We start from the raw sequence: 25,323 nt of genomic DNA on the forward strand, positions 1-25,323 counted from the left end.
TTGATTTCTACATGTAAATATTTATTTGTTTGGTAAAAGTATGAATTTACTTGATATAATTTGGCATATATTGATATCGGTATATACCGAAAATTATGGTATATATCATATTTTCGGTATATACCTAAAATTACGGTATATACCGTATTTTCGGTATACCCCGGTATACCTCGGTATATGAAAATTCATACCGTTACCGTACCGAAATAAATCGGTAAGGTATGATACCTTATCGAAAATTGCGGTATACCGAAAATCCGGTATTTTCGGTATTTTTTCGATACGATAAGTGCGGTATTTTGGTATTTCGGTATTTTTACCCAGTCCTAGATACGATTATGTGCAAACTTGTGGATAATGGGATGTCCAATAGCTTAGCTTTGTACGTGAAACATATGTTAGTGTCAATGCCATCATCCTCCAATATAAGTAGTACATGCAATGGTTGCATTTGATCATCATAGTTTCTCCACTTCTTAGATGGACCAACTCAAAAAATTCAAATTGATCACACATTTTTCATAGCGTGGACCACTTGTCCTTGTATTGACCACATAGTTTCTCCACTTCTTACATGCATTCATGTGGGATGTGGGATGTGGGATGTAAGCAATAAACTCACAAAATTTTGATTGTATAACTTATTATTCCAACATCCAATTAAAACCAGATGTCCATCTCTAACCATTTACACCAAACTCAAATCCATTTTTGAGTATATGTCACACCAAAAATTAGTTTTACTCCAACCATTTACACCAAATTCAAAATTTACACCATTTTTGAATTTTTTTTTTTCACAAAATTTTTGCATTAACACCATATTTAGTGTTGTTTCACAAAAAATATCAAAAATGGGTTTGAGTTTGGTGTATGGTTGAAAAAAATTTCTACACCAAAACTCAATTTTGGAATATGGCTGGAGATAGTCTAAGTATTCCAAACAGCCTTATGTGGAACTTTAATTCAATAAAGCTCTTTGCAAGGTGTTTTTATACAATGTTTATGTAAAATTATATTCGTAAAATTATGTTGTTACGGATATAAAATTTTATGAGTGAATAAAGATAAATGTATATAAAAATTATACATGTACATAGTACCTCTAAATTTAAAATTTAATTGTATTATATTACAAATAAGTTTTGTTATTAGTAATATTATTGGAAAAATAGTGATATGGAAATTTTATAACAAAATTTTATACGATTTCGAGGGAGTATATTTGATGATACTATCTCCATGTTCATCCACCAATATAAGTAGTGCATACAATGGTTGCAAAAATACATCGATAAGTTATTGCAAAAATATTGATGATAATATTTTGTTTCACAACAAAAAGTTATTGAAATCGTGATGCACATTATTATTGGTTGGGATACGATTATGTGCAAACTTGTGGATAATGGGATGTCCCATAGCTTAGCTTTGTACGTGAAACAAAAGTTAGTGTCGATGCCATCATCCTCCAATATAAGTAGTACATGCAAAGGCTGCATTTGATCATCATAGTTTCTCCACTTCTTACATGGACCAACTCAAAAAATTCAAATTGATCACACTTTTTTCCTACATGGACCACTTGTCCTTGTATAGACCACATAGTTTCTCCACTTCTTACATGCATTCGATGTGGGATGTGGGATGTAAGCAATAAACTCACAAAAACTTGATTGTATAACTTATTATTCCAGCATCTATATTATCACCAACCATTTACACCAAACTCAAATCCATTTTTTAGTATACGTCACACTAAAAAGTTGTTTTACTCCAACCATTTACACAAAATTCAAAATTTACACCATTTTTTAGTTTTTGTTTCACAAAATTTTTGTAGTAACACCATATTTGGTGTTGTTTCACAAAAAAAATAAAAATGGGTTTAAGTTTGGTGTATGGTTGGAGAAGATTTCTACACCAAAACTCATTTTTGGAGTATGGTTGAAGATAGTCTAAGTATTCCAAAAAGTCTTATGTGGAACTTGAATTCAATAAAGCTTTTTGCAAGGTGTTTTTATACGATGTTTATGTAAAATTATAATATTTGTAAAATTTTGTTGTTACGGATATTAAATTTTATTTGAGTGAATAAAGATAAATGTATATAAATTATACATATACGTATTACCTCTAAATTTAAAATTTAATTATATTATATTACAAATAAGTTTTGTTATTAGTAATATTATTGGAAAAATAGTGATATGGAAATTTTATAACAAATTTTTATACGATTTCGAGGGAGTGTATATGATGATACTATCTCCATGTTCATCCACCAATATAAATAGTGCATACAATAGTTGCAAAAATACATCATCATCAATCAACCTCTCTAATTCTCTCTTTCTAATCGTTTGTTCTCCTTTCATGGATTCAAACATGGATTTATCATCTCTCCCAAGAGAAAAATGGATGGGAGATGATTATCTCGTCCAAATTGGAGGCTTTTGGTTTTTACCTCAATTCGTGAAAAAAAACGAAAGAGTGATTAATAATTATAATCCACTTCCTAATGATGTGATCTTGGTTACATATCCTAAATCAGGCACCACATGGCTCAAATCTCTCCTCTACTCCATCCTAAACCGATCATCCAGACATAAGTTGGCTGTCGAACATCCCCACGACCTCGTTCCCTTCTTGGAGGCACAACTGTTTGCAGAGGTTGATGAACCGCCAGCTCTAGCAGCCCCATCGGATGGCCCTCGATTATTTGCCACACACTTACCTTATCAATACCTTACCAAAACCCTTGATTCCAGTCAATGTAAGGTTATTTACTTGACACGGAACCCCAAGGATCTCCTCGTCTCTTTTTGGCATTTTGTGAATAAGTGGAACATGGAGAAACCAGATCAGTCGTGGTCTCTCGATGAGGCAACCGACAAGTTTTGTGATGGGGTTATCCCCAATGGACCTTACTATGATCATGTGCTTGGTTATAGAGAGTTGAGTTTGAAAAGGCCAAAGAAACGTGATGTTTGTGACATTCGAGGGGATGTCAGAAGATCCTCATGGCTATGTCAAAAAATTGGGTGATTTCTTAGGATGTCCATTTGAGGAGGAGGAAGAAGTTGATGATATTGTGAAGAATTGCAGCTTTGAGATGCTAAGCAGTTATGATGTCAATAAGTCTAAGGAATCTACAACATGGTTTCCAACGCCGTACAATTCATTCTTCAGAAAAGGGAAAGTTGGAGATTATGAAAACTATCTTAGTAATGAGTCTATTCAACGTATCGACACTCTTACAAAAGAGAGATTCCATTCATTAGGGTTCATGTATGGGATTTAGGCATTTAGCAACCTCTTGCTTTTATTGTATTCCTATGAAAGTTCATATTTCTGAATATGTAATTTGTTGTCATAGTTATTGCATTCTATATATAACACTTATCTTCTTGATTACGTAATTTGTCCATTCATTCTTTGAGATCATTTTGCAAACAACTTATCATCGTTATACATTTCGAAAAAATTATTAATTTGATTAAACATATAGGAAAATGTTTAATAGTTAAATAAATAATATAATATACTCGAAATAGACTATGTGTCAAATAACTTGGGATGAATGGAATAGTTTTTATTATCGTAAGAGATAACTTAAGTATCGTGGTACAACTCAAAATAGACTATGTGTCAAATAACTTGAGATGCAGAGAATATGAAATTGTCGTATTGTCTATATTAGATATATACTATGTAGTTATAAATAATAATAAATAAAATAAATATATTCTGTTCCGATCATATTAAACGGGTTGTTATGGCAGAGTTAAAGAGCAGAAAATATTCAAATAGATTGAACACATTTCTATATGTTCCTGTACAATGAATGATAATGCCAATTGCCACAGGCTTTTAAATAATAACGGCTCTTGCTAGGCCACCTCTCATACTTCGAAATTATCGCATTGACTAATTTGAGTATACTTGTATATAGATTATTAAATAATTTGATAACTACTTATTAAATAGATTAAAAATCGATAGTCAAAGGCTGATACTGTGGCCACGAAGAAAATCCAAATTAAGTATAATTAAACTGCACAAAGTCGCACGACCAGTCCACGAGAATCACGTACTGTATGGAACTTCATGTGACACCATACAATGACGGATCCAAGAACTAAATATTATGGGGTTGAACCTATAGGAAATATTTAATATAATTATTTATATAAAAATATATTTTAATTTAAATACTGTAACTCATACTAGTATCGATATTCTAAGACAAATATTCACCCTATCACATAAAAATAGACTATTTTGCCAGAGTTCGCTCTATAAATAGACACTTCTATTTTTTTTAACTATTTTTCTCTTTTTTGAGGTAGGCCTTATTTTCCACAAACAATATTTAAATCACTTTTTATTTTTATATCTCTTCTATTTTACTAATTGTGCATTAAAAATCTCATGCCATCCCAAAATGTGTTAATGGGACGAAGAGTGTATAATTTATTCGTAACATCCCCAATTTTGAAATTTCAAAACTAATTTTAATATGAATAATAAGGTTGAAAACTTAATTACTCCTTCCGTCCTAAAAGAATATAAACTTTGGGTTCGACACGGATTTTAATGCAAAATTGGTAAAGTAAGAGAGCAGAGAGAAAATGTAATTAAAATATTATTAGTGGAAAATGAGTCTCACCTCATTAGAGAGAAAAAGTTTTCAAAATTGGAAGTGCATATTCTTGTGGGACATATTAAAAGGAAATAATGCATATTCTTATAGGACGGGGAGAATATAAACTAAAATTAGATGAAATTGAGAAATATTTATTTTATATTATATTTATTAAAGTATTATGTGCTTATTTTAAATAAGTTGATTTTTAGATATATAAGAAAATATACTAGTACTCGTATTTAACATTAATTGAAATTTTAGATTTGAATATATATTTAAATGACTTTCGAGAACTAATACTCCCTCCGTCCCGCACTACTCGCACTTATTTCCTTTTTGGGCGTCCCAAGTTACTTGCACTCTTTCTATTTTTAGTAAAAAATTTCACCTACAGCCGTCATTTTTTACTTTCCTATACACTCATTCCTTAATCTCCGAACCGAAAAGGAAATGAGCGAGTAGCCCGGGACGGAGGGAGTACTAATTAAGAAAGAAAGAAAAGTTGAATGCCCATTCTACAATTAGATAACTCAATTTAATCTAACATCTTTCTTGATGCCTTTTAATTTATTTAAATATAGGGAAGATAATACAGAAAACTTTTCAAATTTTAGTTTTCTCTCTTCGCCCAATGCGCCACTAACCCATTTCCATCTCCCTCTCTTCTCAATTTACTCCATCTCTTCTTTCTCGACTACATCCTCCTGCCGCATCCGTTTTCCGGACGTCGTCCTCCCTCATTTTCTTCCTTTCTCTCTGCTCAGTCTCATCATCTCACACTGGGTCGGAGATGCGAATGTTGTAGGGTCGGAGGCCGATGAAAGGAGCTTCCCGACCCCACCTGGATCCACCACTGACACCACAAATTGTTCCTATAAAATTAGTGAAGGAATTAGGACAAAATAATTTAGGTTCCAATCAATAAAATTGTCTTCATCTTAATAAATAATGCCATATAAAATTGAAGAACAATATCTTTTCCGATATCACCAATATCTCCATTTGTCACATATAGATATATCATATAGATTGAGGAGATTGATCGTCACCAATGTTCCACCAAAAATGTCAAAATCAAAGATTTAAATTAGTTTGATATAATAAAAATTTGACTTTAAAACTAATTTTACAAATTTAACACGATAATTAATGATAATATTTATTTGCAAAATCAAAATTTAGTTAGGAAAGAAAAACAATGAATAAAACAAAAAAAAATGTATAGGGATGAATGACTAGAGAGAGAATACTCCCACGGTATTAAATTAAACTATTAATAGTGTTATCGTTATAGATTTGGAGCAAAGATCTCTATTTTAGATTCACACTTTGAGTCACACTTCTTGTCGAATCCATTAGATCGACCAGTCTAAATATCTAATCTAGCCACAAAAGGATTATTAATATGACACATAATATTGTTTCATGGCCGAAAAAATCTTCACTAGAAAATTAATGTAATTCATTAAAGGTTATGATATTATCAACTAATTTTTAAGTTTGAAAAAAAATCAGAAATGGCATGATCTAACCTAGCTGATTTAGACTAGGACCGGTTCAGAAATTAGAAACTGTAAATTGAACTTGCGTACCACAACCAAATTGGAGTTGGTAGTCGAAATGGCATGTAATGTTGATTCATGGTTGAAAACACATGTCATAGAAAATTAACACATGTATTAAAGGTTTTATGATTTTATCAATTAAAGTTTATGGAAATAATTAGAAATAACATGATCAAATCAAGTCGATTTAGGACTAGGATTGGTAAAAAAAATAGAGACTAAATACCACCATCAAACTGGGTTGATAGTTGAAATCCAGATTTTTCCTTGGGTCCATTGGGCCAACCCCAAGGTTGGTGTGGGCTCTAACATAGAAGCCCAAACAAGCATTGAAGTACTTTTTATTTTGTAAAATGTGAAGTTTAGACTTTAGATGGCTACTTTTTTAGAATTTTTTTTAATAATCTTACATGAACTTTTATTTTTCTGAGCATTATAATTTAATTTATGTAAGTATTTATGATTAATTAAAAATTACCTATAAATCCACTTCCATTTGTTAGTTGGACGACTACTTGAGCTAGTTTAATTGATGAGTTATACTAAGGAAAATAAAAATCAAATAAAATTATTTAATATTACATTTTTCATATATAGTTCTCTGGGGTTCTTCAACGCTCAAAGAGCTCTGATTTCCACAAAATTAATTGCTTTGGAAATTCGTATGCGAGATTAGAGGACTACTCCGTTCTTTCACATTGTTTTATTTTTCCACACTCATTTTCATTCAAAGAAATATTTTCCATATTCTTCAGTGAAAACATTTAACTCTTCCGAATCTTTCCTTTTCATTGAGCATCAAATCATAATTAGCTAATATTCAATTTCGGTAGAATTACTAATTCAATGGGTGATACTACACGTCGTATGTATAACTATATAATTTAACACTACAAAAAAACAAGAAAATTACCAACGGAAAAATCCGTGGGTAAAATAATTTATCCGTTGGAAAATGGTATTACCAAGGGATAGTATACCTAGGTAAAGCCTCGACGCAAATAGGGCTGGCAATTTTTGACACGACACGAACCGGCACGAAAATAATGGGTTTGGGTCAGAGCTTATTGGGTTCGTGTCCTTATCGGGTCGACCCGTTAAGGACACGAAAATTTCGTGTCGTGTTCGTGTCGTGTTCGTGTCGTGTTCGTGTCGTATTCGTGTTATCCGTTAACAATACGTATTCGTGTCGTGTTCGTGTTATCCGTTAACAAATAATATTTTAATATTATTAATTATTATTATTTTCATTTTTAATAGGTTTAACCGTTATCAGGTCGTGTTGTTATCGAGTCGTTATCGTGTCATCTCGTGTACGTGTTGTTATCGTGTCGTGTTGACCCGAATTGGTTCGTGTCGTTAATGGGTTCGTGTCGTGTTCGTGTCGTGTTCGTGTCTGAGGATTTCGTGTCGTGTTCGTGTTCGTGTTTGAGGTTTTCTTAACGGGTCGTGTTCGTGTTTGCTGTTATCGTGTTCGTGTAGTTATCGTGTCGACACGATAACGACCCGACACGCACGATTTGCCACCCCTAGACGCAAATATTTTTACCAAGGGATATTAGCCGTGGGTAAATTTCCCAACGGCAAATCCGTTGGTAATTGTCTTTGAGGGTTTTGGGTATTTTCCGACGGCATTTCTCCGTCTGTTAATCATTCAAAATCTGTATTAGCACCATTTTATATTTTTTTCTCTGAACCTGTATAAACAATATCATGTTCTAGCTACACCATAAAATCAATAACAAATAAATAATGACCAAAGTGAAAATCATCATTGATAAACCTCAAAAGTATTAATCAAAATATACAATCCAACATACGAAGCCAAAATAAACATAAAGTGTCTGAGTTTTCAAAATGAGTTCATGAGATATATCAACTCTCATCGTCATAATCAGGATTGTGACTTGATTGTTGGGTTGCTTGGACATCATAAACTACTTCATTATTTCTTCCATCTCCCGTTTTTGGTCGCGTAGTTCTTGATGCATTTCGCGCCACAATTCTTGGCGGAGTTCATCTCGTATTCAAAGCTGCAAGTCAACAGATTTGTGAAAGTTAAGCTCCTTTGAAATATTTCATGCTAATTGGCAAAAACAATAAGTCAAATAAAGAATAGTTACCAAAACAACACTCATATCTCCTGAAGTAGATTCTATATTTAATTGCCAACTTCTAAAAATGATGATGAAATTATCAAATGAGTAATAATTCCTGATTTATTTGGCAGTTTTCTTTGAACTAAAACCAAAATATGTATGACTTAAATCTCAAAATAAACAACATTATACTAATGTATAAATAATTACCATCATACGTGATTTCAATTTCTTATCTCTCTTTGTATATTGGAGCAAGGGAATGTCATAAAAAATATCATACCAAAGTTACAACTTACAGTCTGAGAGAAAAGGGACAGACTTGTTCAGCATAAAACTTGCGACGGCTTCTCAACCTGCATAACACCATATTAATATTTTTTTACATAACAGAAGATAAATCAGAAAACAAATTAAGAGGTAGTTTCACTATCTCTTTTATGAACAAATCGTACAGAACACTAATTTTTCCCAATAATTCTTGAACGTACATAGCATATATTGTAATTCTTGAACACATATCAACTAATAGTTCGGATTGCCTTTTTATTCTTTCAACTCAAATTAGAATAAGTAAGAAAGAAGAATGATCACTTAGCGTTTGACAAATCAACCAATAATCAGGTACATTTGACAAACATCACTAAAATCTCAAGTTATGACAAATAGGAAATAGACCAGGTATATGTATTAGATTCTACCTATTCTAGCAGCTTTGCAAAGAACCCCTCAAAATCTGCCATAACAAAAAAATATCAAAATGAGTAGACTCACGTTCATGGAGATCATGACATAACCAATCCAAATAAACACTTGCAAAGATTGATCATGATACAGGGTCTAAAGATGGAGGATCAAATTAAAAACAATTAAAATTTTCTCACTCACCATTTGACTGTTTAGGCAACAAGCATTTACCCGGAGTCTAATCTGGAACACCAAAATCAAAAGAACTCAAAGAATTGACCATCTCTGTTTGATCAAGCAGCTGTCATTTTCTCCTCATTCATTCTTCGCTGCATCAAAGAGTTCAAATAAAAGCAAGCATTAGCCAACTTATAAGTCCAATTTAAGTAATTTAATTATTTAATTTGTCAACTTAAACAAATGATCAATGTTGCTTTCTTCGCAATCACATCCACTTGAAGATCAGCTTTCCCAGCCATACATTATGGCAATCAAGACATGGTCAAACTCCGAATTATTTATTGTTGCTTACTTATGCTATTGTTGTAGGAGTATGATTTTATTAGCATTCAGACAACAAAGATTATTTTAAAACATGAACAATACACAAAGATAGAGCAGCTGTAGAAAATTTTTTGGAAGTCAAAACTATGATGTCAAATATACACATTATAAAACAAAAAAAAAAGTCAGCAAAGCACTATACCTGCAGCATGTAGGTGACAGTCTCAAATCCTATAATACCATTAAAACAAAGATAAATCACAACCAATCACCATAATAAAAAAAACAATTATCAAAGAAAAAGGGGAAAATGATGAACAAACTTTTATGTGGGTGATCAGGAAATCCAAGAGGAGCAAAAACATCAATCCTATTTCAATAAATCACAACACCAAATCAAACCAAACTCATTCAAGAATTAAAAAAATCAGATGAAGAAAAACAGAGACAATAACCACACCTGAGAACTAGTCCAGAACAAGAAAATGGTCAAAGTATTTCAGCTCAACAATAAAAAAACAATTGCCTAATAACGAAGGGAAAAAAAAGATAACTTTGATGAGTTGAGTTTACAGTTAGTTTGGAGCCTACATATGAGATACACACTAAGATTGTGTAATATAATATATGATGACCAAAACTTTGATTTTAAGCAACCAAACAGAAATCATAGTGTATGAGGCAAAGTAACAGATTGCAAGAATATTGGTCATTTAAAGCATTAAAGCTTATAATTGCTTTAACTTTCAGTCTCTGATTCTGATATTCAACCAAAAAGATTGAAAGAATATCTGCCAACATAACTGAAGTAAATGATTAGCAACAATAAAATAATCAATAGTACAGAATGAGTTTATTTATCAAAGCATGAAACTAGAAACATCAATACGAATCTTTTGTTTCTCTCAGAACATATGTTAAGTTATTTACCGAGTACAGACAAAACAATATATACACAAATAAATTTAATATGTGTACAAACAAGTAATTAGAGACACATTCCTATAGATTGTCAATGAGGAAGAGGTTTGTAGGACTCTAGTTTATTGTTAGTTTGTAGGACTATAGTTCTGATTCGGCTGGGGTTTCAAGACATGTTTCTCTGAGAATGAATGCAAACACCACAATTTCTAAGACCTAGCCAAAGCAATGCTACATACAGAGATCTTTAGAACATGAAGGTCATACAAATATGGCTCTTTTGCTTCCCACTGAGAAGTTTCTCCGCCATCCACAAATCAAAGGATGAGACATATAGCCAAATGAGAGTCACATCCACGTGAAATAATTTCCATAGCCTCTTCTATTAGTTTGACCACCACCTTAAATTGCAACTTTCTTCCATATTTTAAACGTCCATGTATCTTCACCAACCTAATAGTGATGATTCTCAGGACCAAATATAGTTTAACCCTTAATCAACACTAATTTTGAACTACAAAAACAAATGCAACAAACTATATGGTACATGTATAGTTGCATATACAGAATAGGCAAATGCATACCAACACTAAAATGTGGAGAATTCTGATTTCTAAATGCAAACCGCAGAAAAGAAGAGAGAGATTACCTAGGCAAGCGATAGCGCGACGGAACGAAATCAGTATGGGAAAAAACGACCCTCTCTCTCCTTCCTCGCAGTTGAAGGCTGTCACTTGTGGCTTGCATAAGAGATAGAATGGAACAATTTTCACAGATTGAGGGAGATAGAACGTTCAATTTCATATAACGGAGGAGATAGAGCGGAAAACGAATCAATTTTCACAGATTGGAGGAGAACAAATACCGGCAAATCCAACCGGAGTTTGCATTAGCCAGCAGCCTGAGGTCTCTGAATATCAACAACAATCTCTTGGAAGGGAAACTGCCGCGGTCATTAGAAAACTGCAAAATGCCCGAGGTGTTGGATCTTGGGAAAACCATGATCACAGATGTGTTTCCCTTCTGGCTAGAGAAGCTTCCCAACTTGAGAGTTCTGGTCTTGAGGAACAACAATCTCCACGGTCAAATACAACTTCCAAGGAGAAACTTCTCTCTCCCAAAACTGGGGATAATCGACCTATCCTCAAACCAGTTCACTGGAGATTTTCCAGGAGAATTCCTCAGCAGCCTGGATGAGATGCTGATGAACACAGAAATCAAGTCTGCAAACCTGAAAACGATAGGGCAATAGGAGTACTATCAAGATTCAGTGACAATCATGAGTAAAGGAAATGAGATGGTGCTTGTGCGGATACTGACCATTTTCGTATCTCTTGATTTGTCCAACAACAGGTTCCATGGCAAGATGGCCGGTGAGATTGGGAACCTGAAATCACTGGTTGTCCTCAACTTGTCAAGAAATGGTTTTGATGGAAGAATCCCTTCATCGCTTGGGGACTTGGTCGAGCTTGAATCCTTAGACCTCTCAACCAATAAACTCTCCGGAGTAATTCCTCAGCAGCTTACCAGCCTAACTTTCCTCTCCTTTCTTAATGTATCAAACAACAATTTGACAGGGCTTATACCAAAAGGATACCAGTTCAATACCTACACAAATGACTCCTATCTTGGGAACCCTGGATTGTGTGGAGAGCCACTGTCAAGAAGTTGCTCGGAGCCTACTGGATCTACACTGCAACCTCCATCACAGGGTGACGACTCAAGCAAAGAGAGCTTATTCGATTGGAGATTTGCAGGATCAGGTTATGCAAGTGGAATAGTTGTTGGACTTGCACTGGGTTATGCATTTTTACCAGATTTCCAATATCATGAAGGTCGTTTGCAACTCAAAAAGAAGATCAGAAGACGAGGAAGATCATCAACTTAAGATGAACCTTGTCTTGATCCAAAGGCAAGCAAGAATGGTATCACCCTGGTGGCTGCATATTTAGGAATATACCTTTATATAGAATTGATCTTTAAAGATGCATAATAATTTTATTGGTTACTAGTACCAGTTGATGCATCAAGCATCCATTAAAAATATAGTTCTCTTTTCTTTTGAAACGATTACAAGCAATAGATATTATTCAGTAATCTACTTAATGCCATGATTTTAGCAGAAATATTTAGTCCAAAAACCTCACTACAATGGTCTTTTCAGTACTGCACTTAATCATTTCCTCAGCTTCTACTTGGGGCTTAATCACCTTATAACATTATATATATAAATACTCAATGCAAATTAATTATTATTATTATAACATGAATACACAAGAATTATATGCCATTTTCCCCATTTTCCAAAAACATAATTCTCAAGTTAATCGAATAAAGACTACAGTTCCAAAAACAAATACCCAAATTCTATCTCTGTAGAAATTGTCACTGGATTGTGATTGTAATGTAAATTCGTACTTGAATCATGTCAAATTACATCAAACTTTAATTCAAGTAATTAAACCAAGGTCTCAACCTGTAGCTTTCACATTCTCAAGCAACTAAACAAATCAAACAAAACGATTCGATTTAAGCAATCAGGCAAAACCCATTAAATTCAAGAGGGGAGGAATTTTCAGTGCTTTTAATTCCTCTAGTTAGCGTTGAAATTTATTCAATCCAATCTAAATTCCAGCCTAAGAAGCGTAACAATCGAAGATGTAATCGAATTCATACCTTCATTTCGAACAGATTCGAATTTATTAGGCTTACAAGCTTAAAATTTCCACTCCCAAAGTGAATCGAACGAGGGAGGATAAATAGAAGGGACGTGTGAATGACAACAAAGGAGACGCTCGCGTCGCCGGAAACTTGGACGACAGCGTCGGCGGGCTTCTCATCGGACAGAGGTTTTTCCGGCAGCAAAGAATTTATTGAGCTCACTCGTCCGTTAAAAGTATTTATGAAATAATGTTCATTAAAGTATAACGAGCGTGTAGTTACTCGATAATTTAAACATTAAAACTTAATTATACCAGAATTAACTAGCACTGCACTTATTCTATAATGGAGTACTCTCTCGTCACGTTACACTTTTATTTTTAGTTTTTCTACAAAAGATGTCACATTTCTCTTTTTGAAAAAAATTCTCTCTCACATTAATATAAATATACTATTATTTTCTCTTTCCATCTAACACACAAAACAACGTCTCATAATATCTCATGTCATTCTTCAACTATATATATGTCATCTACAATGGGACGGACTGAGGGAGTACTTTATTTTGTACAGTAACTTGCAAGTGTCTTCAAAATCACAAGTCGACGGTAAGTGGAACTCTACTAAAACTAGCAAATTAACGACGAGACTAATAGCGTGCACTCCTTGTGCTCATTAATTAATCGGTAATTCGATTTTAGCAAACCAGTCATCAATGAATTAATATCGGTTACAAAATTACAAATTTATGTGTAGGAATTAAGTAGCTATATATGAAAGCTATGCGATTTAGTTTGCTGTTGTTGGGTGACTCATTAGATATTTAGATTTTACCGCACTCATATATACAGTGCAAATTTTATTATAGATACCTGCATAAATAATGTAGTAATATACATTTGAAATAAGATGATAATGAAAAAAGCGGGGAAGCTAAAAGAAAATTAATATTGATATACATATGTAACTAACCATATCATGTTATATACTCCATTCGTCCTCAAAAAATATGCATTTTGGGTTCAATATGAATTTTAATGCAAAATTGGTGAAGTAAGAGAGATGTAAAGGGAAATATTAATTAAAGTATTATTAGTAGAAAATGGGTCTCAACTCATTAGAGAGAAAGAGTTTCCAAAATTGAAAAGTGCATATTCTCGTGGGACAAACTAAAAATGAAAGAGTGCATATTCTTGTGGACAGAGGGAGTATATATGGTATAATATGGTTAACTTATTCATGTGGAATGCTATATATTGAGACCTTAAAGCCAGTTGTAGGCCATGCATGAGTAGGTGAGATCATTTAGTGTATAAGTGGTTTAACCAATATATTATTTTTAAACAGTAATAGAACAATAATTGGTGCAATAATTTTTTTTTTATTATATTATGATTGAGATATTTCGGTTATCATCATCACAAATGATAAATGATTGAAATCGTGATACACATTATAGTGGTTGAGATACGATTATGTGCAAACTTGTAGATAATGGGGATGTCTACATGGAGCATATGTTAGTGCCAATGCCATCCTCCAATATAAGTAGTACATACAATAGCTGCATTTGATCATCATCCACCCTCTCTAATTCTCTCTTTCTAAACATATATTCTCTTTCCATGGATTTATCATCTCTCCCAAAAGAAAAATGGTTGGGAGATGATTATCTCGTCCAACTTGGAGGCTTTTGGGTATTACCTCAATTCGTTAACTCAATCAAAAGAGTGATCAACCATTACAATCCTCTTCCTAGCGACGTGGTTTTGGTTACTTTCCTAAAACAGGCACCACATGGCTCAAATCTCTCATTTACTCCATCCTCAATCGACCATCCAAAAATAAGTTGGTTGTCGAACACCCCCACGAACTTGTTCCCTTCTTGGAGATACAAGTGTTTGCAGAGGCTGATGAGCCGCCAGTTCTCGCGGCCCCATCAGATGGGCCTCGATTATTCGCCACACACATACCTTATCAGCTCCTGTCAAAAACCCTACATTCTAGTCCATGTAAAGTTGTTTACTTGACGCGGAACCCCAAGGACACCCTTGTCTCCTTGTGGCATTTTGTGAATAAGTGGAACAAGGAGAATCCACATCAGTCATGGTCTCTCGATGAGGCAACGGACAGGTTTTGTCGTGGGGTTAGTCTATATGGGCCTTACTATGACCATGTGATTGGGTATAAAGAGCTGAGTCTGAAAAGGCCAGAGAACGTGATGTTCGTGACATTCGAAGAGATGCTAAAAGATCCTCATGATTATGTCAAAAAATTGGGTGATTTCTTAGGATGTCCATTTAAAGAAGAAGATGAAGTGAATGAGGTTGTGAAGAATTGCAGCATCGAGGTACTAAGTAGTCATGATGTCAATAAGTCTGAAGAATCTCCAGCATGGTTTTCATTGCCATATAATTCATTCTTTAGAAAAGGAAAAATTGGAGATTATAAAAATTATCTCAATGATGAGTCTATTCAGCGTATTGACACACTTACGAAAGAGAGATTTCATTCATTAGGCTTCATGTATGGGGTTTAGCACCCTCATGCACTTGTTATTTGCCTGTGGAATTTCAAACTTTCTAAATACTTCTGTAATTTTCACTGTTATTGGCTTATTGTATTCTATATTATATACTTCTGTCTTCTTGGTTATTGATGAGTCCGCGAATTTCTGATGTTTGTGAAATGCTAGTAGAGAATGAAAATGCAGATCACGACACAGAGATTTACGTGGTTCGATTTACTGAAGTAAATCTACGTCCACGGGAAGAAGGGAGGGCAAGATTGTATTGCTTGATCTGGGATTACAGCTTACAATACAGACTTGCTATATGGTTTTTTCTATATAGAGAGATTCTAACCCTTTGTCTATCTGATCTTAGTTCTATTTATACATTGAACTAAGATCGTGGCTTACATCATCACTCTAGGTCGTGGATGTAGTGTAGGTCATGGCCTAAGATCGTGGCCTGAGTTGACACCACTAAATAGATCGTGGGTGCATTGGAAGTTGTGGAGGCCTTTCACGAGTCCACTAACTCCTAGTTCGGTCGAATACTGAGACCGAACTGCTTTGGTCTCAGATCAGCTTTTACCGATCTGAGAGTAGAGCTTGATGCCGACCTGAGGGCAGAGCTTGATTGGTCGGCTTTTACCGAGCTGCAGGCTGAGGCCGAACTCTTTGGTTGTGCCGAACTGAACTCTTGGCCGAACTCTTTGGTTGTGCCGAACTGAACTCTTTCTTGGGCTAGCTGAGCTGTCACTGCTTTTGGGCTTGTTTAGTACGTACCCCATCACTACCCCCCCCGAAAAGCGAAGTGAATCACTTCGGCGAAGCGAGTCACTTCGGCATTCCGGATAAGGGTACGGGGGAGGCTGAAGTCAGGGGACGTGCCTTGCGCGTGACTGCATTAAATGCGGCATTAAATGCGACAGTAAAATCCGGCCGTCGAATCCTGAAAAGGTGGGATATGAAACGGTGCGATGATTTGAAATCTTTTCCAAATCTGATAAATACCGCCTTTCTTCATCGTTTGAACACCTTTGTTATTGGCTTCTTCTGCACTCTCCATCTTTTGCGTGAAAGATTTTCTTCCGCTTTCAAAAATTTCCTCAGATTTTGCAAAGAGTAAGGACCATGTCTGCTTCTTCTTCGTCTGAGTCTGGTAGCGGTGGTGAAGGGGGTAAGGGGTCTTCTAGCCGGAAAGAATCCGGGGAGAAGACCGTAGAGTATTTTCACAGTATCTTGAGTAAGGATACTGTGATATCCCTTCACGAAAAATACTCTTTTCCTGGGGGGAAGGTTGCGATTCCCGACGACCTTTATAGGGCGGACTCGCCGCCGGAAGGTTACGCCACCGTCTACGAAGCCAGCTTAGAATGCGGGCTTCGTTTCCCTCTTCCCCTTGCCTTTGTAGAGTTGCTAGATTTTTTTCAACTCCCTTTAGGTCAGGTGACTCCGAACTCTTGGAGGCACTTATCGGCTTTTGCTGCCGAACTGCGTAGGCTAGATAAGGATCTGTCTCTGAGGGCAATCCTTAATTTTTTCCAGTTTAAAAGGAAGGGATCTTGGTTTTACTTGGTCCCTTTACAGCCTTTTAGGGCCTTTTGTAAAACCAAATGGCCGAAATGGCAAAATCGCTTCTTTTTTTATGATAGGACTGCGGCTCCTAGTTTTCCCTGGAGAGGGCCGAAGTCCGTTATCCGTCATCCTCGGCCTGAACCGTTGGACGAGCTCGATGGCGAGCTCAATAAGATTCCCATAGTTAGGAAACAATACACGGAGTCTGAGCTCGTCAAGGGCGACGTCGTGTTCGACATCTCGTCTTCGGACGAAGAGGCCGAGGGTGAGGATTTCTCTTTATCTTTATGCTCTACTGCTTTAACGAAGAAAACTAACCTTGCTTTCTTGCTTTTTGGCAGTGTACATGCTGAACAAGGCTACCCGAAAATCTTCGGAGTCCAAGGAGCCGGAGAGAGAGAAGGCTACCAGCTCGGCGCCTGATGCCGAGAAGAATCCGAAGAGGCAAAAGACCTCTTCGGGTCCAAAGAAGCCGGAGTCGACTTCGGCAAGTAGGAAGGGGAAGACCCAGAAGCCCCCGAGAGCGCCAGAGAAAGACGTGGTCTTGGCGCCTCCTTCGGAGCATATCTGTGAGCCATTTTTATGGCCCACGGACTTCGCCGAGGTGAATTGTCTTCTTGATTCTTTGGCTTGGCTTCTGTCCTGTATTTTTGGTGCCCTCTGTTGACTTTTTTCCTTATCCATTTTCAGAGGAACGATATGCTCTCCAAGCTCGTCGCCGTCGAACTCTCCAAAGCGTCCAACGACTATGCTGAGATGCAGAGGAAATTGGCGGCTGCTTGTCACCGGGCCGAGCAGGCTGAGGCAAACTTTGAGAAAGCCAGAGCTGCTAGGATTTCGGCCCAGGATGAAGCTCAGTTTGCCAAAAACCAGCTCGTCATCCAGCGAGAGCAGACGAAACGGAGTGATGCTGCCGCCGTAGTTGCCCAGGGGGAGGCTCTCCGTGTTTACACGGAGAAACTCTTTTTTGAGCAGCCAGTTCTCGGCTTTTGTCGGTAGTCTGGTAAGGCTAATTGCCGATAAGGGCGAGCAGGGGGCCGACGTCGTGCTGCCTCTGTACAGCCGAGAGATAGCAGCTCGGCTTCAGAATCTGCCGCTCCTTGAGGAGCTCGCTTCGTCCTCGGTCCTGCTTTCTGCAGACCGAGTCCGGAGTTGTCGAGCTGATCGGGACGAGAACCTGGAGGCTATCTTTGCCTCCGTGGGACCCGTTTCACCCGCTTCGACTTACAACGGAGAGGGTGAGGCCGAGCCGCTGGAGCAGGAGGTCGGCGATAAGCAGGCCGATCAGGAGGCGCAGCAGATCGGCTACTGTGGCGCCGAGCAGGCTGGGGAGAGCAAGGAGGCAGAGGCTGAAGCTGAAGCAGATAAGGAGAAGGAAGCTGAACCTCACCGAGAAGGCGGAGACGAAGCTAGCGAAGTATGATTTCGTCTCCTTTCTCTTAGTTTAGTTTCTTCCTTTATGTAAAATGGCCTTGAAGCCCTCCTTGTATAGAAAAAAAAAAAAAAAAATTTTCTTATGAATGAAAAAATTCTTCTTTCTGCTCTTGTGTCTTCGTTTAGCCTTTCGTACTCTCTTACTCCTGCTGTGGTTTACTACCTGCTCGGTAAGCTGAAATGCCGAACTGACGTAGCTGCTTTGTATTCTTAACTCTCAAGGAGCTGGAGATACTTCACTGGAAACGGCTGTACTCTTCGGCTTTAGACGAAGCTGAGAAAAGAGCTATAGCCGATCAGACGAAGAATGACGAGCTTCTGGCTCGTTTAGTGAAGCTGGATGCCGATAATAAGGACTTAGAGTCCGATAAGAATGATCTGGAGGCCGAGCTGAATACGACCATTGCTGAGAGGACAGCGTACGAGGATTACATCCGTGTGCGCGGGGGAATGACCATATCAGATGTTCAGAGTCGAGTTGACGAACTGTGGGAGGAATATAATGTACTCCGGAGGAACAATGCGCTGGAGAGCTCGGCTTGCCAACAAGTCGTGACATCATTGCGGCGCTGGGCCTCTCGGTACGACATAGTTCTTGCCCGGCGTCCCTCAATTGAGAGATTCCTCCGGCATTTCCCGCCAACAGATGCTAGTACTCCAGCTCAAACCTCTGATTCACTTGCTCAAAACCCTACTCCAAGTCAGCAACGAACTCAGGGACAACCGGAGACGTCAAGTCGAGGACGGACTGAAGTTCGCAGAGGAGCTGTGGTTATGAGTGAGCGAGATCGGCAAATGCTTCGTGAAGAGACTCTTCGCCGCCGAGGTGCTAGGGCTTCCCGGGCTCAGAGAAGAGGTGGCAGGTCGATTAGAGCATCTCGTCGACCTGCTTATTCTGCGGCTGCCTGGAACGCCCGAACTCAGCTTCACGAGGATTTTGTGAATAGATGGCTCAACTTTAGCAACCCTGGACAGTAGAATAGTCCTTTGTAATAGCGTAACGCCATCTCGTAGGGTAGCGGAGTTGTGTGCCGAACAAGATTTGAAAAATGAAATTTTGTTTTCGCTTCTAACACTGTATTTACAGCTTAGCGAAAAATTTCATCGTACTTGTCCTCGGTCTTATGAAGTAAACTTCTTTGACCGGACTTGGTCCCTGGTCTGATGAAATAAACATCTTTGACCGGACTCGTCTTTGGTCTGATGAAATAAACATCTTTGACCGGACTCGTCTTTGGTTTGATGAAATAAACATCTTTGACCGGACTCGTCTTGGGCCTGATGAAATAAACATCTTTGACCGGACTCGTCTTTGGTCTGATGAAATAAACATCTTTGACCGGACTCGTCTTTGGTCTGATGAAATAAACATCTTTGACCGGACTCGTCTTTGGTCTGATGAAATAAAAATCTTTGACCGGACTCGTCTTTGGTCTGATGAAATAAACATCTTTGACCGGACTCGTTTTTGGTCTGATAAAATAAATATCTTTGACCGGACTCGTCTTTGGTCTGATGAAATAAACATCTTTGACCGGGCTCGTCTTTGGTCTGATGAAATAAACATCTTTGACCGGACTTGGTTTGTGTTCTAATTTGGCGATTTTTGTCGCCGGGATCGAACTTTCCCTTGTCCTAATTCGGCGAGTTTTATCGCGTGGATCGGACTTTCCCAGTTAACCGAAGTGGTCTTATGCAGTAAACCTCTTTGACTAGACATGGTCGTCCTCGGTCTTATGAGGTAAACTGCTTTGACCGAACTTGGTCGTCCTAATTCGGCGAGTTTTATCGCGTGGATTGGACTTTCCCTTGTCCTAATTCAGGCAAGTTTTATCGCGAGAATCGGACTTTTGTTGCAGTTCGTTTCAGACGAAGTGCTTGATTCTTAAGCAGAATTGTGGTCTTGTATCCTCTTTAGAAGCTTGGACTTCACAATCGTTGGCTTATTGCAGCTCGTTTCAGACGAACTGCTTGTTTAAGCTGAATTGTGGTCTTGTATCTTCTGTAGAAGCTTTGACTCGCAATCGTTGGCTTGTTGCAGCTCGTTTCAGACGAACTGCTTGTTTAAGCTGAATTGAGGTCTTGTATCTTCTTTAGAAGCTTTGAGACACAATCGTTGGCTTGTATGTTCTAAAAAGGGGATTAGCCTTTGAAGAACGAGATACCTCAGTTATATTTGTAAGAGACGACACTCACATAGACAGACACAACGCACGTAGAGACAAGAACAAGTAAAAAACAAAGAAAACACATAAGACTGACTGAACTGTCTCTTACAAATGGAACTTTTTGAGGTTGGAAATATGCCATGCTCGGGGCGTTTATTCTCCTGACTTGAGAGTCAATTTATAAGACCCTTTGCCGAGGACTTCTGACACCCGATATGGAAATTTTTGATGGTGGGTTAGAGTTCGCCCAGCTTTTCTGCTCGGCTTACTTCGTTGTTTCTCAAGACGAGATCTCCCACTTGAAATTGCAGCTTTTTCACCCTTTGGTTATAATACCGGGCTACTTGCTCCTTGTACTTGGCTGCTTTTATGCAGGCCGATTCTCTTCTTTCTTCGGCAAGATCTAGTTCGGCTCTCAGTCCGTCACCATTCATTTCTGAGGAGAAATTGAGTTCGGGGACTGGGTATGCCGATCTAAACCGGAATCACGGCTTCAGTGCCGTACACCATCGAGTTCGGCTCCGGTGTGACTTCGGTCATTTCGCCGGCCTCTGACTCCGGCTGCTGTGATTGCTATGCTTGATGGTGCCGAACTGATTGCTCGGCACTTTTAAGCGCAATCTGCGAACACACTTGCTCTTTTTCGATCACCTCGGATGACCGCTATCCCTCCTTTGGTGGGGAAGGTGTTCGGCGAGGAAGCCTCTGATCGCTATGATCGGGCTTCTTTTCGTCTCCTCTAGATGAGCTGTCTAAAGACCGTTTTCGACGGTCTGCCTCATCGGCTCGGGAGAACTGGTCCGCAATGTCCCACATCTCTTGAGCTGTTTGCGGACTGCATTCCACGAGCTTTCTGTAGAGAGCTCCGGGCAGGATTCCATTTTGGAATGCCGAAATGACAAGTAGATCATTGAGATCTACTTGTAGGCATTCCTTGTGGAATCTCGTCATGAAGTCGCTGATCTTTTCGTCGCGACCTTGACGTATAGAAAGCAGCTGAGCCGAAGTGATCCGGGCTTCCGCTTTCTGAAAGAACCCCCTTCTCGCGTTCCCGATAAGCAGCTCGGGGAACAGCTTGCACATGTGGACCTCGTTGAGACCCTGGTTCGCCATGTTATATTGATAGCGTCCCAAGAAGTCATGAGGATCCACGAGTCCGTCATAGGTTATCGACGGAGTTCGGTAGTTCTGTGGTAGGGGAGTTCGGGTAATATCGTCCGAGAACGGAGTCCTCAATGCTCCGTACATGGCGAACCCGACATTTCTTCGGTATGGAGGAGATGGAGTTCTCCTGTGATTCCGGTACCGAGGATTCTTTCTCCTGGAAGACATGACACTACTGCGGTAGTGACTGTCTCGTATGGAGGGAGAGGGAGAATCCGCCGTTTTCGTCTCCGGCTCTTGGCTCTTTTGCAGGAAGGCTAAGAACTCATCCTGCTTCTCAGCCAAGAACAGCTTGACAGCCTCATTCAAATCAGGCTGCTGGGAAGACTCGGTGTGTGGACCTTTTGAGCGGCTTGTTCCTTCATCGTGAAAACTGGAAGTAGGTGTCTCCCGAGGCTGTTTTCCGGACCTGCGGGCTGGACTAGCTTCCTCATGGTTTTCACGAACGGTATTACGGGTAGTGTGTGATCTGGTATGCATTTTTTTTTGGGGTGGAAAAAGGGTCAAAAATTCGCTTTATCACAAATTTGGTTCTCTGTTTCCCACAGACGGCGCCAGTGATGAGTCCGCGAATTTCTGATGTTTGTGAAATGCTAGTAGAGAATGAAAATGCAGATCACGACACAGAGATTTACGTGGTTCGATTTACTGAAGTAAATCTACGTCCACGGGAAGAAGGGAGGGCAAGATTGTATTGCTTGATCTGGGATTACAGCTTACAATACAGACTTGCTATATGGTTTTTTCTATATAGAGAGATTCTAACCCTTTGTCTATCTGATCTTAGTTCTATTTATACATTGAACTAAGATCGTGGCTTACATCATCACTCTAGGTCGTGGATGTAGTGTAGGTCATGGCCTAAGATCGTGGCCTGAGTTGACACCACTAAATAGATCGTGGGTGCATTGGAAGTTGTGGAGGCCTTTCACGAGTCCACTAACTCCTAGTTCGGTCGAATACTGAGACCGAACTGCTTTGGTCTCAGATCAGCTTTTACCGATCTGAGAGTAGAGCTTGATGCCGACCTGAGGGCAGAGCTTGATTGGTCGGCTTTTACCGAGCTGCAGGCTGAGGCCGAACTCTTTGGTTGTGCCGAACTGAACTCTTGGCCGAACTCTTTGGTTGTGCCGAACTGAACTCTTTCTTGGGCTAGCTGAGCTGTCACTGCTTTTGGGCTTGTTTAGTACGTACCCCATCAGTTATGTAATTCTTTAAGTTCATTTTGCAAATAACTTATCATCGTTATTCATTTTGTGAAAAAAGGTTAGCTTAATTAAGTTGCAAGCAGTTGGCTCATAATTTACTGATCAATGTACGAAATGTGATCAGAATAATATTTACTATTCCACAAGAAAATGGATCTTTCGACAACATATTCAAAGGTAATCCATTACCATATATAATAGTCAGGGACGAAGGGACAATAGGGCCTAGGGGGCCCAGGGGCACCTCAATAATTATGAAAAATCACAGGGGTATTTTAGTAGTTTCATAATTATTAATTTAAATTAATAAAAATATCTATTTTAATTAATTCCTAGTCCATATGGACAATTGAAGAGGCCCAGCAACAAAAAAAAATCAGGCCCTAACACTATTCTGCAGGCCGAAAAAATCAGGCCCAACCACTATTCCGCTGCTATCTATTTACCTACGTGAGTAATGGCGACTCACCACAACACCAAGAGGCTGTATTTCGCAGGTAAATTTCGAGCTTGAATGTTTTCCTTTCTAGTATGATAATTAATTTTGGAATACTTATTTTAGGAATTCTCCTTTACATTGCATATTCTGTCGACAAATCAGCTCTTACGAGTCTGTAGCTATATTGCAATGAAGAGATTTATGGATTGATGATGAAGTGTGGATAATTTCTTATCTGCGGTTACCTTCAATAATCCACGTGTTTATAGTGATCGAGTCTCAATAATTTTATTAATTCCGAAATTTATCGTCAAAAGCTTTGGTTAGTTCATACATTTGCAAATTAATTTCCCTAATTTTAAGTTTACTCCATAATATAGATGTATTTGCTTATCGTCAAAAGCTTTTGAATGCAGGTATTTGTTGAAAATTGAAAATGGATCGATATTTTAAGAAACTTTCTCCTAGTGTTGATGTTTCATCTTCGTCTGTTAATGGACCTACACTTCTTCAACCTCAAGAGTCATTGAATGAAGATAAACTTGAAGCTGATCCAGAAAATATTCCAAGTGATCCAGGGAAACGACCTGATATAATGAGATATCCGTCAAACTCAATAGAACGGGTGCGTAGAGCTTACTTACTTAAAGGTCCATGTCAACCGCGCGAACATGAATTTCCTCCAAGAACTGATGGAAAGCGACAACGTAAATTTGTCGCGCATTGGTTTGATGAATTCAAAGATTGGTTGGAGTATAGTATTAAAAAGGATGCAGCATATTGTTTATATTGTTATCTCTTCTCTAGACTCCATGGAAATGGACATGAAGCTTTTGTATCTGGAGGATTTACAGCCTGGCGCAAGAAAGAAAGGTTGAGAGATCATGTCGGGGATCATACAAGTGATCATAATAAGTGTAGATTAGCATGTCGAGATTTGATGAATCAAGCCCAACACATCGAAGTGTGTATATCTAAACAATCAACAAAATCTAAGCTTGAGTACCGTCGCAGATTAGGTGCAACTGTTTTGTGTCTTCGCTATCTTATCAAGCAAGGATTACCCTTTCAAGGAAATGATGAGTACGACGAATCCTTGAATCAAGGTAACTTTCTTGAGCTTTTGAAAGTTGTTGCTTCTTGCAGTGAAGAGATAGATAATGTTGTACTGAAAAATGCTCCTGCAAACCTCAAACTGACATCAGCGGATATTCAGAAAGACATCATTAATGCAGCTTCTGTTGAGACAACAAAACTTATTGTAGATGATATAGGAGACAACTCTTTCTCCATATTAGTCGATGAGTGCCGAGATGTGTCCGTCAAAGAACAAATGGGTGTTGCGGTACGATATGTGGATAAGAATGGATGTCTCAATGAACGTCTTCTTGGTATTGTGCATGTCAGTGATACGGTTGCAACCACACTTGAGAAGGCACTTGATTCTTTGTTATCGACTCATGGTTTAAGTGTATCAAGTTTGAGAGGTCAAGGATATGATGGTGCAAGCAACATGAGAGGAGAATTCAATGGGTTGAAAAGTTTGATTCTTAAGAGAAATCCTAGTGCTTATTATGTGCATTGTTTTGCACATCAGCTTCAACTCACAATTATTGCCGTTGCTAAAAAACATACAAGTATTGGGTCTTTTTTTAATTCTGTCACCCGTTTGTGTAATATTGTTGGAAGTTCATGTAAGCACAGAGATCTGCTACGAGAGAGTTAAAGAGCGAAGGTT

At 38.1% G+C, this 25,323-nt stretch overlaps 3 protein-coding genes and 1 long non-coding RNA gene across 4 annotated transcripts; 3 read left to right on the forward strand and 1 right to left on the reverse strand.

Moving 5' to 3' along the window:
- Positions 1 to 7,969: 7,969 nt before the first annotated feature.
- On the reverse strand, positions 7,970 to 9,010 carry LOC121759204. The gene is made up of 2 exons (XR_006041608.1): positions 8,615 to 9,010; positions 7,970 to 8,249 (listed from the first exon to the last, which is right to left on the reverse strand). It is a non-coding gene; the product is annotated as an uncharacterized LOC121759204 (long non-coding RNA).
- Positions 9,011 to 11,751: 2,741 nt separating this feature from the next.
- LOC121759203 (putative receptor like protein 25) lies at positions 11,752 to 12,367 on the forward strand. Its single transcript, XM_042154704.1, has one exon. The coding sequence runs from the start codon at positions 11,794 to 11,796 to the stop codon at positions 12,313 to 12,315; it is 522 nt and encodes a 173-aa protein (XP_042010638.1). The 5' UTR covers positions 11,752 to 11,793; the 3' UTR covers positions 12,316 to 12,367.
- A 2,215-nt stretch (positions 12,368 to 14,582) lies between these two features.
- On the forward strand, positions 14,583 to 15,627 carry LOC121757848 (cytosolic sulfotransferase 5-like). Its single transcript, XM_042153319.1, has 2 exons — positions 14,583 to 14,607; positions 14,879 to 15,627. Exons 1-2 carry the CDS (start codon positions 14,583 to 14,585, stop codon positions 15,625 to 15,627), a joined length of 774 nt encoding a protein of 257 aa, XP_042009253.1.
- Positions 15,628 to 24,021: 8,394 nt separating this feature from the next.
- On the forward strand, positions 24,022 to 25,311 carry LOC121757849 (zinc finger MYM-type protein 1-like). The gene has a single exon (XM_042153320.1). The coding sequence runs from the start codon at positions 24,022 to 24,024 to the stop codon at positions 25,309 to 25,311; it is 1,290 nt and encodes a 429-aa protein (XP_042009254.1).
- Positions 25,312 to 25,323: the final 12 nt, after the last annotated feature.

Source organism: Salvia splendens, chromosome 12 (genome assembly GCF_004379255.2).
Source record: "Salvia splendens isolate huo1 chromosome 12, SspV2, whole genome shotgun sequence".
In the NCBI taxonomy this organism is placed as follows: domain Eukaryota; kingdom Viridiplantae; phylum Streptophyta; class Magnoliopsida; order Lamiales; family Lamiaceae; genus Salvia; species Salvia splendens.

Excerpts from the sequence above, each read along its gene's own strand:
- LOC121757848 (XM_042153319.1), top strand. The coding sequence starts at position 14,583 with ATGGGGATGTCTACATGGAGCATAT. Across the intron at positions 14,608-14,878 it reads GATGTCTACATGGAGCATAT|GCACCACATGGCTCAAATCT; the intron begins GTTAGTGCCAAT and ends TTCCTAAAACAG.
- LOC121757849 (XM_042153320.1), top strand. The coding sequence starts at position 24,022 with ATGGATCGATATTTTAAGAAACTTTCTCCTAGTGTTGATGTTTCATCT.
- LOC121759203 (XM_042154704.1), top strand. The coding sequence starts at position 11,794 with ATGGCCGGTGAGATTGGGAACCTGAAATCACTGGTTGTCCTCAACTTG.